This window comes from Haliaeetus albicilla, chromosome 2 (assembly GCF_947461875.1).
Source record: "Haliaeetus albicilla chromosome 2, bHalAlb1.1, whole genome shotgun sequence".
Taxonomy (NCBI): domain Eukaryota; kingdom Metazoa; phylum Chordata; class Aves; order Accipitriformes; family Accipitridae; genus Haliaeetus; species Haliaeetus albicilla.
Genome location: NC_091484.1, coordinates 58,070,914 through 58,081,178, shown reverse-complemented (window position 1 = coordinate 58,081,178; position 10,265 = coordinate 58,070,914). Strand labels below are relative to the sequence as shown.

Sequence of the window (10,265 nt, the reverse complement as noted above, 5' to 3'; positions counted from 1 at the left end):
GCCATTTTCCAAAGATTTATTGAAGTAGCGACAGGTTGCTCATACTGTGCTGGAAAAAGCAGTTTTATTGAATTCAGATACTTAAAAACAGTATTGCAGCACAAGATATTGCTATTTGTAAACTAGACTCCATTGTAAACTCTAATCCTTCAGGGAGAGTCAGTTTGCAAGATCTAAGACCTATTTCCTAGCATAATAATCTTGCGCTCATGGAAAAACTGCAGAAAGGCACTTGAAAGCTGTTTCTTCCTTTAAGACATGGACTTTTTAAATCATGCTGGTAAGAATTTCTCCTGCATTAATAAGTATGCATCTTCACTTCAGCTTTACTCCAAGTCATCATGATGCTGGGAAGTTTCATTAATAACCTGTTGAAAAACAGAGACACTTGTATTACGTTTTAGGAGTAAGATTGTTGGGGTTTTTAGAGTTAGAATTGGAATATCCAGTACCACAGAAACATGAACAAATGGGTATCAACTCTCACTTGTTAATGAGAAGTTCTGGTTGGTAAATAGTGTGCAAAAACCATTTAAGCTTTACTGGCTTAGTCTAAAAACAGTATCTTGTCCCAAACAAGTACCTCTGTTTACTGCCACATGTTTTCCTCAGGTGATATGAGGAATCTTTTGAGAACTTGCTTACTCAGCTGAACTTAAATATGCACTACACAGGTAACTGTCAGCCACTTAAGGACTATCAGATGAATTTTGTGATCATTTCCACAGAAGCCTGTTTGCTACATCTGTATGTTCAGCCATGCAGCCTGGACTGCCAGATGCTGTTCTACTCCATACTTACTACCATATACAGGCTGCACTGACCAGTAGATAAACTTAAGAGTATTTTAAGGTAAGCAGCTGTGATAGAAATAAATCAAAAGTTACCACCAACCTGTCCGTCTCTAGTTTCGACAGTCTTAATAAGAAGTGTCCGCTTTGAGTGAGTGTCAACCATCGGCTGAGACTCAATGTTGGTTTCTGCAGAAGAAAATGTATTATTATCAATAGTCTAGATGAAGTGCCTCCTCAAAGAAATGTCATGTAACTGATTTTAGTGTCTACTTTCAGAATCCTAGTTTAGTGTATGAAGACCCCATTTAGTGTATGAAGAAGTCTCCTGCTCTGAATAAGCTTATCTTCTCTATTTTCTCCCTGTTCCCCTGAAGGCACCTTCAGCAGGCTTCTAAACCGATCACTCACTATGTACAGATATTTAAAAAATATCTGTGCCCAGAAACAAAGTAGCTCCTCCCATCCAAGGTTAAGTAATTGCAAATAGTCTTAGTTATCTATAGAAAAATGTTCACATGCAACTGCATTTATACAAGTTCAAATACTGGAGAAAAAGGAACTATCCAGGACCCTTTTGCTAGTGATAGAACAGCCATCTAAACTGAAGTAGCAGAAACAGCTTACCTCTCAGGTTCAAGGAAGCAAAGGTTGGAATAGGCATGTTAATCCTGAAGGAAAAAAAGAAATGAAGTCAGACATGGGTATAGAGTGTCTTCTAGTAGCTGCTGTGTAGAAAAGTGCCTGCACATGATTTTTACCTGCTCTCTTCACCCTCCAGCAGTTTTCTGTAGGTGGCAATCTCAATATCAAGAGCCATCTTTACATTCAGCAGGTCCTGGTACTCACGGAGATGGCGAGCCATTTCTTCCTTCATGTTCTGAATCTCATCCTGCAGGCGGCCAATAGTGTCTTGGTAGTTAGCAGCTTCAACAGCAAAATTCTCCTCCATTTCACGCATTTGGCGCTCCAGGGATTCATTCTGGAAGAGAATAATGAAGTTGTGCACTGCTGCAATTCAGCCACTCTTCCCCACCCTCAAATTTTTAACAAAGGGAAGTTTAGTTACATTAGCATCCTTTCTGAAAATGCCCAGACACATCCCAAATTTGTCATCTCTTTATCTTCCCCTTGCAAATTCAAGGTGGGTTATTCTGCTACTTTGTCTGAGGTGTGCCATGTATTTGTTCTAGCAGGTGGCAAAGCAATCCCTTACAGTAAGTCTTAACACATGCAATACAAGTGAGCATGCAGGCAGACCTCAGTGAGGGGATTTGCAGGTGTACTATACACTGTTAAATCCATTTCAAGCCAGCCTTTAAGGCAGTCTGTTCTGGCAGCAGCAAGATTTGCACCTCCTTTCCACTGCTCCTCCAGCTTTTTTTATAGCTTCAGCTGTACCTGACAGACAAGCCATAAACACTTCCAGAAAGTGTTACATAAACAGTGAATATTATAGCAAGAGAACAAACTCGGTGTTTATACCTTCAGGAAGACTAGTTCAGTACATCAATCTAACCAGTGCACTGTAGTCCATGCAGGCAAACTGAGCCCATAGCATCCTTTTCAAAAAGTACTAATATGCTGCTGTGTTGCATGGGAGATCAGCTGCATTCACATCTATTATCAACAATTAAACTGCAGTGCAGTGCTTAAAGCTGCAAAGGTAAGAATGTCCCAACAACTGCTGTCTTATACTTACGCTTCCCTTAAGGGCATCAACTTCACAGGTGAGAGACTGAATCTGTCTGCGGTATTCATTAGCTTCTTGTTTGGCCTGGCGCAGGGCATCATTGTTCCTATTAGCAGCTTCAGAGAGATCTGCAAACTGTGGAAATCCCCAGTTTGGTTAGCCTAACACTTCAACAGAAATGGTGTAACAGACTTTTTTTGGACACAGCATTTGAGGGCAACTGAAGCCATTACAAGCCTTAATACCTAAACCACTTAAATATTAGCATTACTCTTAAAATGCCTTTCTATTTTAATTGTTAAATTGGATTCATAGTTAAACCTTTCATATTTGTTTTCCCACCCCGTATGTTTCCCATCTTTTCATCATTTTTTCACCAATTCATTCACTCCTTTCTCCAGTATTTCATCCAACATCTGCTTCCAGGTACAAGCACAGGAAAGTCTCCAAGTATGAACCCATTACTTTGATGCTGTACTCATGGCACAAAACAATGTTTTCAGCTGTACTCTTCCCAGACTAGGAGTTTAAAGAAGACCCTGTGCAATGGCTGTGTTCATGTCCAGTAGAGAGACAGAGGGAACACCATGTGCTACAGCAAAGCTGTTATGTACAGTTAGTTCGAGTGCCTGATGCATCTGAACAGATTTGACTTACTTTGGACTTGTACCACTCTTCAGCTTCCTGAAGATTCTTAGCAGCAACGCTTTCATACTGTTGGCGAACATCACGCAGGGCAGCAGTAAGATCAGGCTTAGAAACATCCATATCAATTTGGATGTGCTGTTCCTGGAGTTGGGCCTGCAGTTCTCGGATTTCCTTAGAGAGAAGCAGACACTCAGTGTTATTACACGACAACATACAGAACGTACATAGGCGAGGACTCTGGGCCAGAACCAGTGAAGAGCTTCCTTACTCGCTAGACCACCAGCATCTAATCACAGACCCAATTATTCAGCTTACCTCATCATGAAGCTTCTTCAAGAAGACAATCTCCTCTTGCAGGGACTCAACTTTGCGCTCAAGATCAAGACGTGCCAGAGAGGCATTGTCAACATCCTGACCAGAGAGAAGAATGATTAGCAGTCTTACAAAACTGATGTAGAAAAGTCTTTTAAGGCAAGTTCAGTAGCATACAGACTGATCCTACATCTGAGCTTTTTGGCAAGACAATATGAAATAAAGAGCTGTGAAAAACACCTTTTTGCCACCTCCTACCCTAGCCTCAGACACTACTATATGCACCTTTGTCATTTTGGAAACTATACAGCATATGTAGATTACTTCATCTTTGCCAATGTATTGCTAAGCATGATCAAGAGCGCACAGATCATGGTGGGTGTAAATCCTGCTTGAAGATGAAGCAGGTACTTGGGTCAGAAGCCAGCAATAAGCAATTTTAGCTTGACTACACTGAAAAAGAGTTAGTCTTGCAATTTGCAAACTTCTTTTTTTCCAGTGGGGCTTAAAAGTGCAACCCATGTGCCTACAAGCCTATCAGTGGGCTTAGTTTCTTGTTTATTTCTTATGGACTCCTTGGTGATCAACCACAGAGCCCTTTGGGTCCACAGACCACAGCTTGAAAGCATACTTGTAAAGCTAGTGAGGTACATACAGGAACTGCAAGCATTTGAACCACTTGGAGAAGTAACAGATCTCCCTCGAGAAAAAGAAGGTATAAGCATAAACGCAAATCGAGTTAATCATCATTGGCTACACCCTCACAGCAGCTGGCAAAGACTACACCTTTTGCTGGACGGAGATAGTCTTAATCAACAGCAAAAATTCATTTAAGGCATAACAGAAGATATACCATGAATGTTACATGGGAGCAGCTTGAATTAGTTCAAAAACATAACTTAAGACTAAACATTGATTGGTAACTTCTTACATTTTAAATGTGCAAGGCAATCCGTTTGCAAAGGGAATGATTGTTCCTTTCATACTAGTTACATATGTGCTGCATGCTTATGTTCACACAGTATTAACATATCAGGTTTTCACAGCTTATGCTAAAGCTATTTTGGATTGCCCAAAGCATAAGCATTCCTAATCAGCAGTTCTCACTATTATGGCACCTTTGAAATAAGGAGTGTTTTCTTTAGACTCCTAGAAAGCCACTCCTTGCATCACTCCTACTCTGGGGTAAGGTTCTTGCTCCAGAATTCTTCTTCTGTTTTCTTTATCCAGCAGAACATCCCTTCTATGCGTTATTCCATAACTTCCCTATCAATTCCAGTCTTACACCCACACAGGTCACATCAGCCCTGTTTTTCATTTCAGAGAAAGAATTCCTTAACTCATTTGTCGTCCTTCCCACCTCCCCCCCCCAAAAAATATTGAAGATCATTCTGGAAGGAAATTACATGGCTATGACACAACATGTTTATACAATTAGACAGATATCCAAAGAGTTTCTAATGGATTTTACTGAAATCTGCATCCTGAAGACTAATTTTTTCAGGACAACTGAACAGCTACAGGATTTTTAGGAGCTTATAATAAACTGAAAGCATCTTAAATTGAAATCACTTGAATATATAGTATGTATTTTACTATATACGTTATCATTAAGTTGGGAGTGAAGAATCAGTGTACCTGTATTTCCTAGGTGTATGGAGAACCACATAAATAAGCTACTTGTAGCCTGAGCAAGCAAAGTGTAAGGCATGCATACATGCAACTGGACTACACATTGATTTTATCTTAGGAGATTCTTTAATGCTAGTCACATAGTTTGCAGGATTGAGCATCCATGTTTACTTCACATAAACCCCATGTTAGCCAGGAGCAGCCCTGTTAGTCTTGTCATAGGTTCAGGGACCTATTCCTTGCTGCCACAGCAGCTGGCAAAGCTGCAGTAAATAACTTTCTCACTAATTGTGATGCTTGTTTTGTCCCAGAGGAAAGAACTCTCTGAACCCCTAGGTTTATTTTATGTAGTACACCCCTCAGCATATGAGTAAAATCTCATCTTTGTTCAGAAGAATAATTAAATTAAAACTCAGTACATAAAAGTTGAACAGTCTCTAAAGCAGGCAGCTTTTGGAAATACAAAGTTTAAGTTCAATTATTTGTTCACTTTCTTTAAAATACTGAAGTATACAACTGCTCCGTCAAGTAAAAAGTAAATTTGATGCTACATCAGAACAGTAATTATCTGCTGAAATGTTCCAAATCCATGTATACAACTTTCCGGTGCAAGAATACAATGGTTTAATATAAAGCTGTGCATTTCTTTACAATGGGAAGCACAACAGGATGTTTCAACTTCAGTGTTCTGTGAATGTAATTTCACTTGCAGGAGAACAATACTTATACTGAAACAGATTTAGTTTTCACAACCTGCATGTTAAGCCCACCCTTTCACAGTAAGGAAAATTTAGATATTACTGTTGTTCAAATCAAACACACTAGCATGCACCAGTTATGTCGCGAGTGGGTTTAGCGTAGTGTTTCCACAGACAATGATTTGCAATTCCTATCCATAAGCTACACCTCAGGAGATTAAATGGATCCAGTTGTGACTGTACCGCAGACACAGATCTGCTGGAGGCTGAGCTCCTGAACAGCCCCTTTCCACAGTGGAGGGAAAAGCGGGATAATGAATGTGGGATATGCACAAAGCCAAGTTCACTTAAAAGCCTAGAACCTTCAAAAAGTTTAATTGGTTTGAAATAGAGGTAGACGTGCCTTGAAGTGCACCAATTAAGTATGAAAGATCATTTTAAAAGCCAGCCTTAAGTCAAAGGATCCTTCAACTGAATTCAGCAATGAATCAGAATAGATTAGGTTCTCTAAAACTTAAGTTAAATGCTTCTGCATGGAACTTCACATTATGTTAAATTAGCTTAGCACTCAGAAAAAACAGAAGCTGAAGTTAAGGCAGTATCTCAAACTGTTCTGTTTCAAACTTCTGTCCCCAGAACACCAGCGGAGACTTTGGGAGTAGGTATCTTGGTTTCCACATGTTATCTCACACCTGCTCTCCTTCAGAGACTATAAATATACTGTAATCAAAAGCCTTGCCCCAGGAAACACTGACAATCAAGTGATGACTTCCTGAATGGTGACATCTGCTAATGCCTATGAAGAGCTTTGGGATGAAATCAGCCTGTGCCCGGCTGCGTAGAGATAAGGGCAGTAACTTCCAGCCAGGAGGAATGCTAGCAATGCTGTTTCACACCAGCAGTTTTAGGGAAGAGACCTTGTTTTGAGAAGGCACATTCCTAAATACCTTCTAGTCCAAACAAGGCTTAATCCAAGTTGAAAAAGTTGAAAGCTGGTTTTGCACAAGTGAAAACCTGAGCTTAACACTTTTTGAACACTGTTTGCACAGTTGGTTCTGGCTGTCATGTATGTTTTAGTTTATCTGGATAACATTGTAGCATCCTACAGAGACTAAACTCGAACACAACTTGTTTCCTATGTTAACGTCTTTGTTTACAGAGGATTAAATTCTGTGTTCTTAAGGGACATCCAGAGGAGGCAGACTTGACTGCTGTGACCTCACCCCAAGGAACAAATTGTCTACTTCTTGTCAGCAGACAACACCCATTTGAAAAATTTTAGATTTGGAACTGCTGTCCAGTAACGCACCGACCGAAGTGATTCATTAAAAAGGAGCTCTGTTTTGTGTAAAAACTGGACCATACGCACCATAGACACTTTTGGCCAGAAATATGCCTGCACCATTACACATTTAGTAAGAATGCAGCCCATTGCGCCCTCCCCTCCGACACAAAGGGATCTATTATTTCAATCTGCTGCCACCACACTTGCCATAAAGCCTGTATCTGCATTCCACGGTGAATCCCATAGAAACCATTAATACCCTTCAGCCAAGCGAGCAGATGGCCCCCTTTCACTTTTATTGGATCGGAAAGCGATTCCACGTCGGAGCGCTTTTTGTAAACCAGGCTAGACTTGGATAAAGCAAGACAATAGTTCCCCCCCCCCCCCCCCCCCTTCAGACCGCAGCATCCCCCTAAAGAAAACAAGAAGGGTTTGCGTGAGAACCGATGGAATTCCTTTGTGCGAGGAAAGCAAACTCCCAGAGCCCCATCCTCCCGTCCCCGGCACCACCGCCCACCTCCGGCTCTCCTCTCCTACAGCTCCCTCCCTCCGGCCCCCGCAAACCTGTCTGAAGGACTGCAGGGTGTTCTCGGCCTCTTCCCGCTGCAGCATCTCCTCTTGCAACCTGGAAGGGGCGAGACAGCGCTGAGGAGGGAGCTGGGGGTCCCGTCCCAGTCCCCGTCCCCGTCCCCCCCCAGCCCAGCTCGGGGTGCCGAGGGGCTGCCTCCGCGCCGGCAGCCCGATCGAGCCCGCCCTCCCCCCGCACACTCACTTCTCCCTCAGCCGCATGATGTCGTCGGCGAGGTTGTCCCGCTCCACTTCCACGCGTGCCTTGTCGTTGGTGAGCTGGTCCACCTGCCGGCGCAGCTCCCGCATCTCCTCCTCGTAGAGGTCGCCCAGGCGGGACGTGCCCTTGCCCTTGAGCTGCTCCAGCTCGGCCAGCAGGATCTTGTTCTGCTGCTCCAGGAAGCGCACCTTGTCGATGTAGTTGGCGAAGCGGTCGTTGAGCTCCTGCAGCTCCACCTTCTCGTTGGTGCGGTTCGCCTTGAACTCCGTGTTGATGGCGTCGGCCAGGGAGAAGTCCACGGAGTCGTGGAGCCGCATGGGCGGCATGCTGCTCCGCAGCCGCACCGACGTCGCCTTGGTGGCGTACATGCCGCCGGGCGAGGCGGACACGTACCGGGCGGTGCTGGGCCGCAGGGAGCTGCCCAGCGAGTAGCGGCTGCTGGAGGTGATGTAGCGGGTGCCGGTGCTGGGGCGGCTGCCCCCGCCGAACATGCGGCGGTACGAGGAGTTCTTAGTGCTGATGCTCATGGCGGCGGCGCGGGCTTTGTAATCCGGGAGGGGAGCGGAGCGGGGCGGCTCGAGTGCGCGGCGGGCGAAGAAGAGCGGCGGCCTCGCCCCGGGCCCCTTCTTATGAGGGGACACCGCCCGCCGCCGGGCCCGCCCCGCCAATCACCGCCCCGCCCGCCGCCCGCCGCCAATCGCCGCGCCGCCCGCCGCCGCCGCGCCTCGCCCCGCGGGGAGGGGGCGGCGGCGGCCGGTGGGCCGCGCGGGGCGGCGAGGGGAGGGCGGGGGCGCTGCGGGCCGCCGCCGCGGCGGACACAAAGGCGGGCGTGAGGGGAGGGGAGGGAAGGGCAGCGGAGAGAGCGGAGCGGAGCGGGCGGCGCCCCTGCCTCCCCCGGACGGCACGGCGCGGCGCGGCCGAGCCCCGAGGGCCGGCGGATTTCTCCCCGCGGCTGCGGGCGGGCGGGAGGGCAGCCGCCGAGGCAGGGAGGGAGGGGGCGGCGGGGCGGTGGCCCGCAGGTGGGGGCGCGGGGGGAACCCCGGCGCGGCGCGGCCGGGGAGGGCGGGGGTGAGAGCAGCGGCATCCTGGGCTTCGCGGAAGCGGGCGCTGAGCTCTGCCTGCCTCGCCTTCTCCCCCTGCCAGAGTTAGGGCCGGGGGTGCCTGCGCGGGGGGGTTGGCAGGTCCAGTGCTGTGCCACAGGACAGGCAGAAGTACCCCGGGTAACCCAGGGCGCGTACGTTAAAGAACCCCCTCTAGGTGTGACGTGCATGTTGTATCTTTCTGAGAACCCGTTTCCCTTCTTCCTGAGCTTTCTGAAAGAGAGTAAGGTCGGGGAAGAGCGATGCTAACTGTTCACAAAGGGCTGCCAAATGTCCAAAATAAACAGGCAGAAAAAAACAACATATCTGTGTCTTCTTTAGCTGCCTCCTCTGACAGCAATCTTAGCTCCTACTTCTGTGCTGAAGACACAACATCTACAGGCTAAATGTCTTTCCCCTGTAGCTGGGTGAGCATTTACACCAGTAAGGCTTAATTCTGCCATTGTTGTAACAATGATCCCGGCGGTAACTATTTTTTTAGTATGGAGAGTACATTATTGAAAGAGCTGCAGTCAGGATCTTGCTCCTGCATGCAATCCTTCTAATAACTAGGATAGCGGCCGGCTTGATTTTAACGAAGGTTTGTTTCTGCACTGTGGTACCCAACGGACTTTTGCTATTAATTTCAGTAGGCACACAATCAGTGTCTTAGGAAAGCACCTGGTAAAATTATAATTATTCATTAGACAACCTTTGTAAGTAGCTTCAAAGGCCAGACAAAAATCCCAGTTTTTCAAGAGCAATTTTACTATCAAAACGGTGCTGCCAGCAGTAGAGATGAAGGATGTAGGTAGGTAATACAGGGCAATAACAATGGCATAAAATTTAACAAAGAAAAACTTAGACTGAGTAGCAGCAGATTGTTTTCAGTATGAATGCAGAAGTCGTTTAAGGGAGATGACAGAATCTCTCTCATTTAGATAGTTTAAAACTTGAGTGGCCAAAGCACAGAGCATGTTCTCTAATCCTGCCCTGACACATCAGGTAAGGGACATCTTCCTCTGCTGTGAGAAGTGACCAATATAACGTAGAGGTATTATCTGTAACGTATTACTTTGGCTCTTTGGGCATGCAAAACTACCACTGATTTTTAATTCTGTTTAACTTGCAGTCCTGCAGAAGCAAACATCTTCACTGGAAATTCTGATAAACCTGAACACGAACACTGGGCAGAGGGGAAGGTAATCTTCACATCCCAATTCACAGTGAAGTCAGCTATTACACTTCAGCTATTGTACTTCAGGTATTGTACCTTACAAGGAAGAATTGGAGCCCGTATATTTTGCTAAGAATTTATTCTTTTTTAAAGGAAACTGTGC

The 10,265-nt window shown here is 45.7% G+C and overlaps 2 protein-coding genes across 3 annotated transcripts in view; one reads left to right on the top strand and one right to left on the bottom strand.

Moving 5' to 3' along the window:
* VIM (vimentin) lies at window positions 1-8,458 on the bottom strand. The gene is made up of 9 exons (XM_069776162.1): window positions 7,832-8,458; window positions 7,624-7,684; window positions 3,448-3,543; window positions 3,142-3,303; window positions 2,494-2,619; window positions 1,553-1,773; window positions 1,419-1,462; window positions 895-980; window positions 1-368 (listed from the first exon to the last, which is right to left on the bottom strand). The coding sequence occupies exons 1-9, from the start codon at window positions 8,371-8,373 to the stop codon at window positions 327-329; spliced, it is 1,380 nt and encodes a 459-aa protein (XP_069632263.1). The 5' UTR covers window positions 8,374-8,458; the 3' UTR covers window positions 1-326.
* A 1,456-nt stretch (window positions 8,459-9,914) lies between these two features.
* TRDMT1 (tRNA aspartic acid methyltransferase 1) overlaps window positions 9,915-10,265 on the top strand; it is a 41,058-nt gene continuing 40,707 nt past the window's right edge. The window contains exons 1-2 of one of the 2 annotated variants that reach the window (XM_069776128.1): window positions 9,915-9,930; window positions 10,058-10,189. The gene's annotated coding sequence lies outside the window, so the exon portion shown is untranslated. Of the gene's footprint in view, window positions 9,931-10,057; window positions 10,190-10,265 lie in introns of those variants that run through there. The other variant, XM_069776149.1, reaches the window with a different exon arrangement.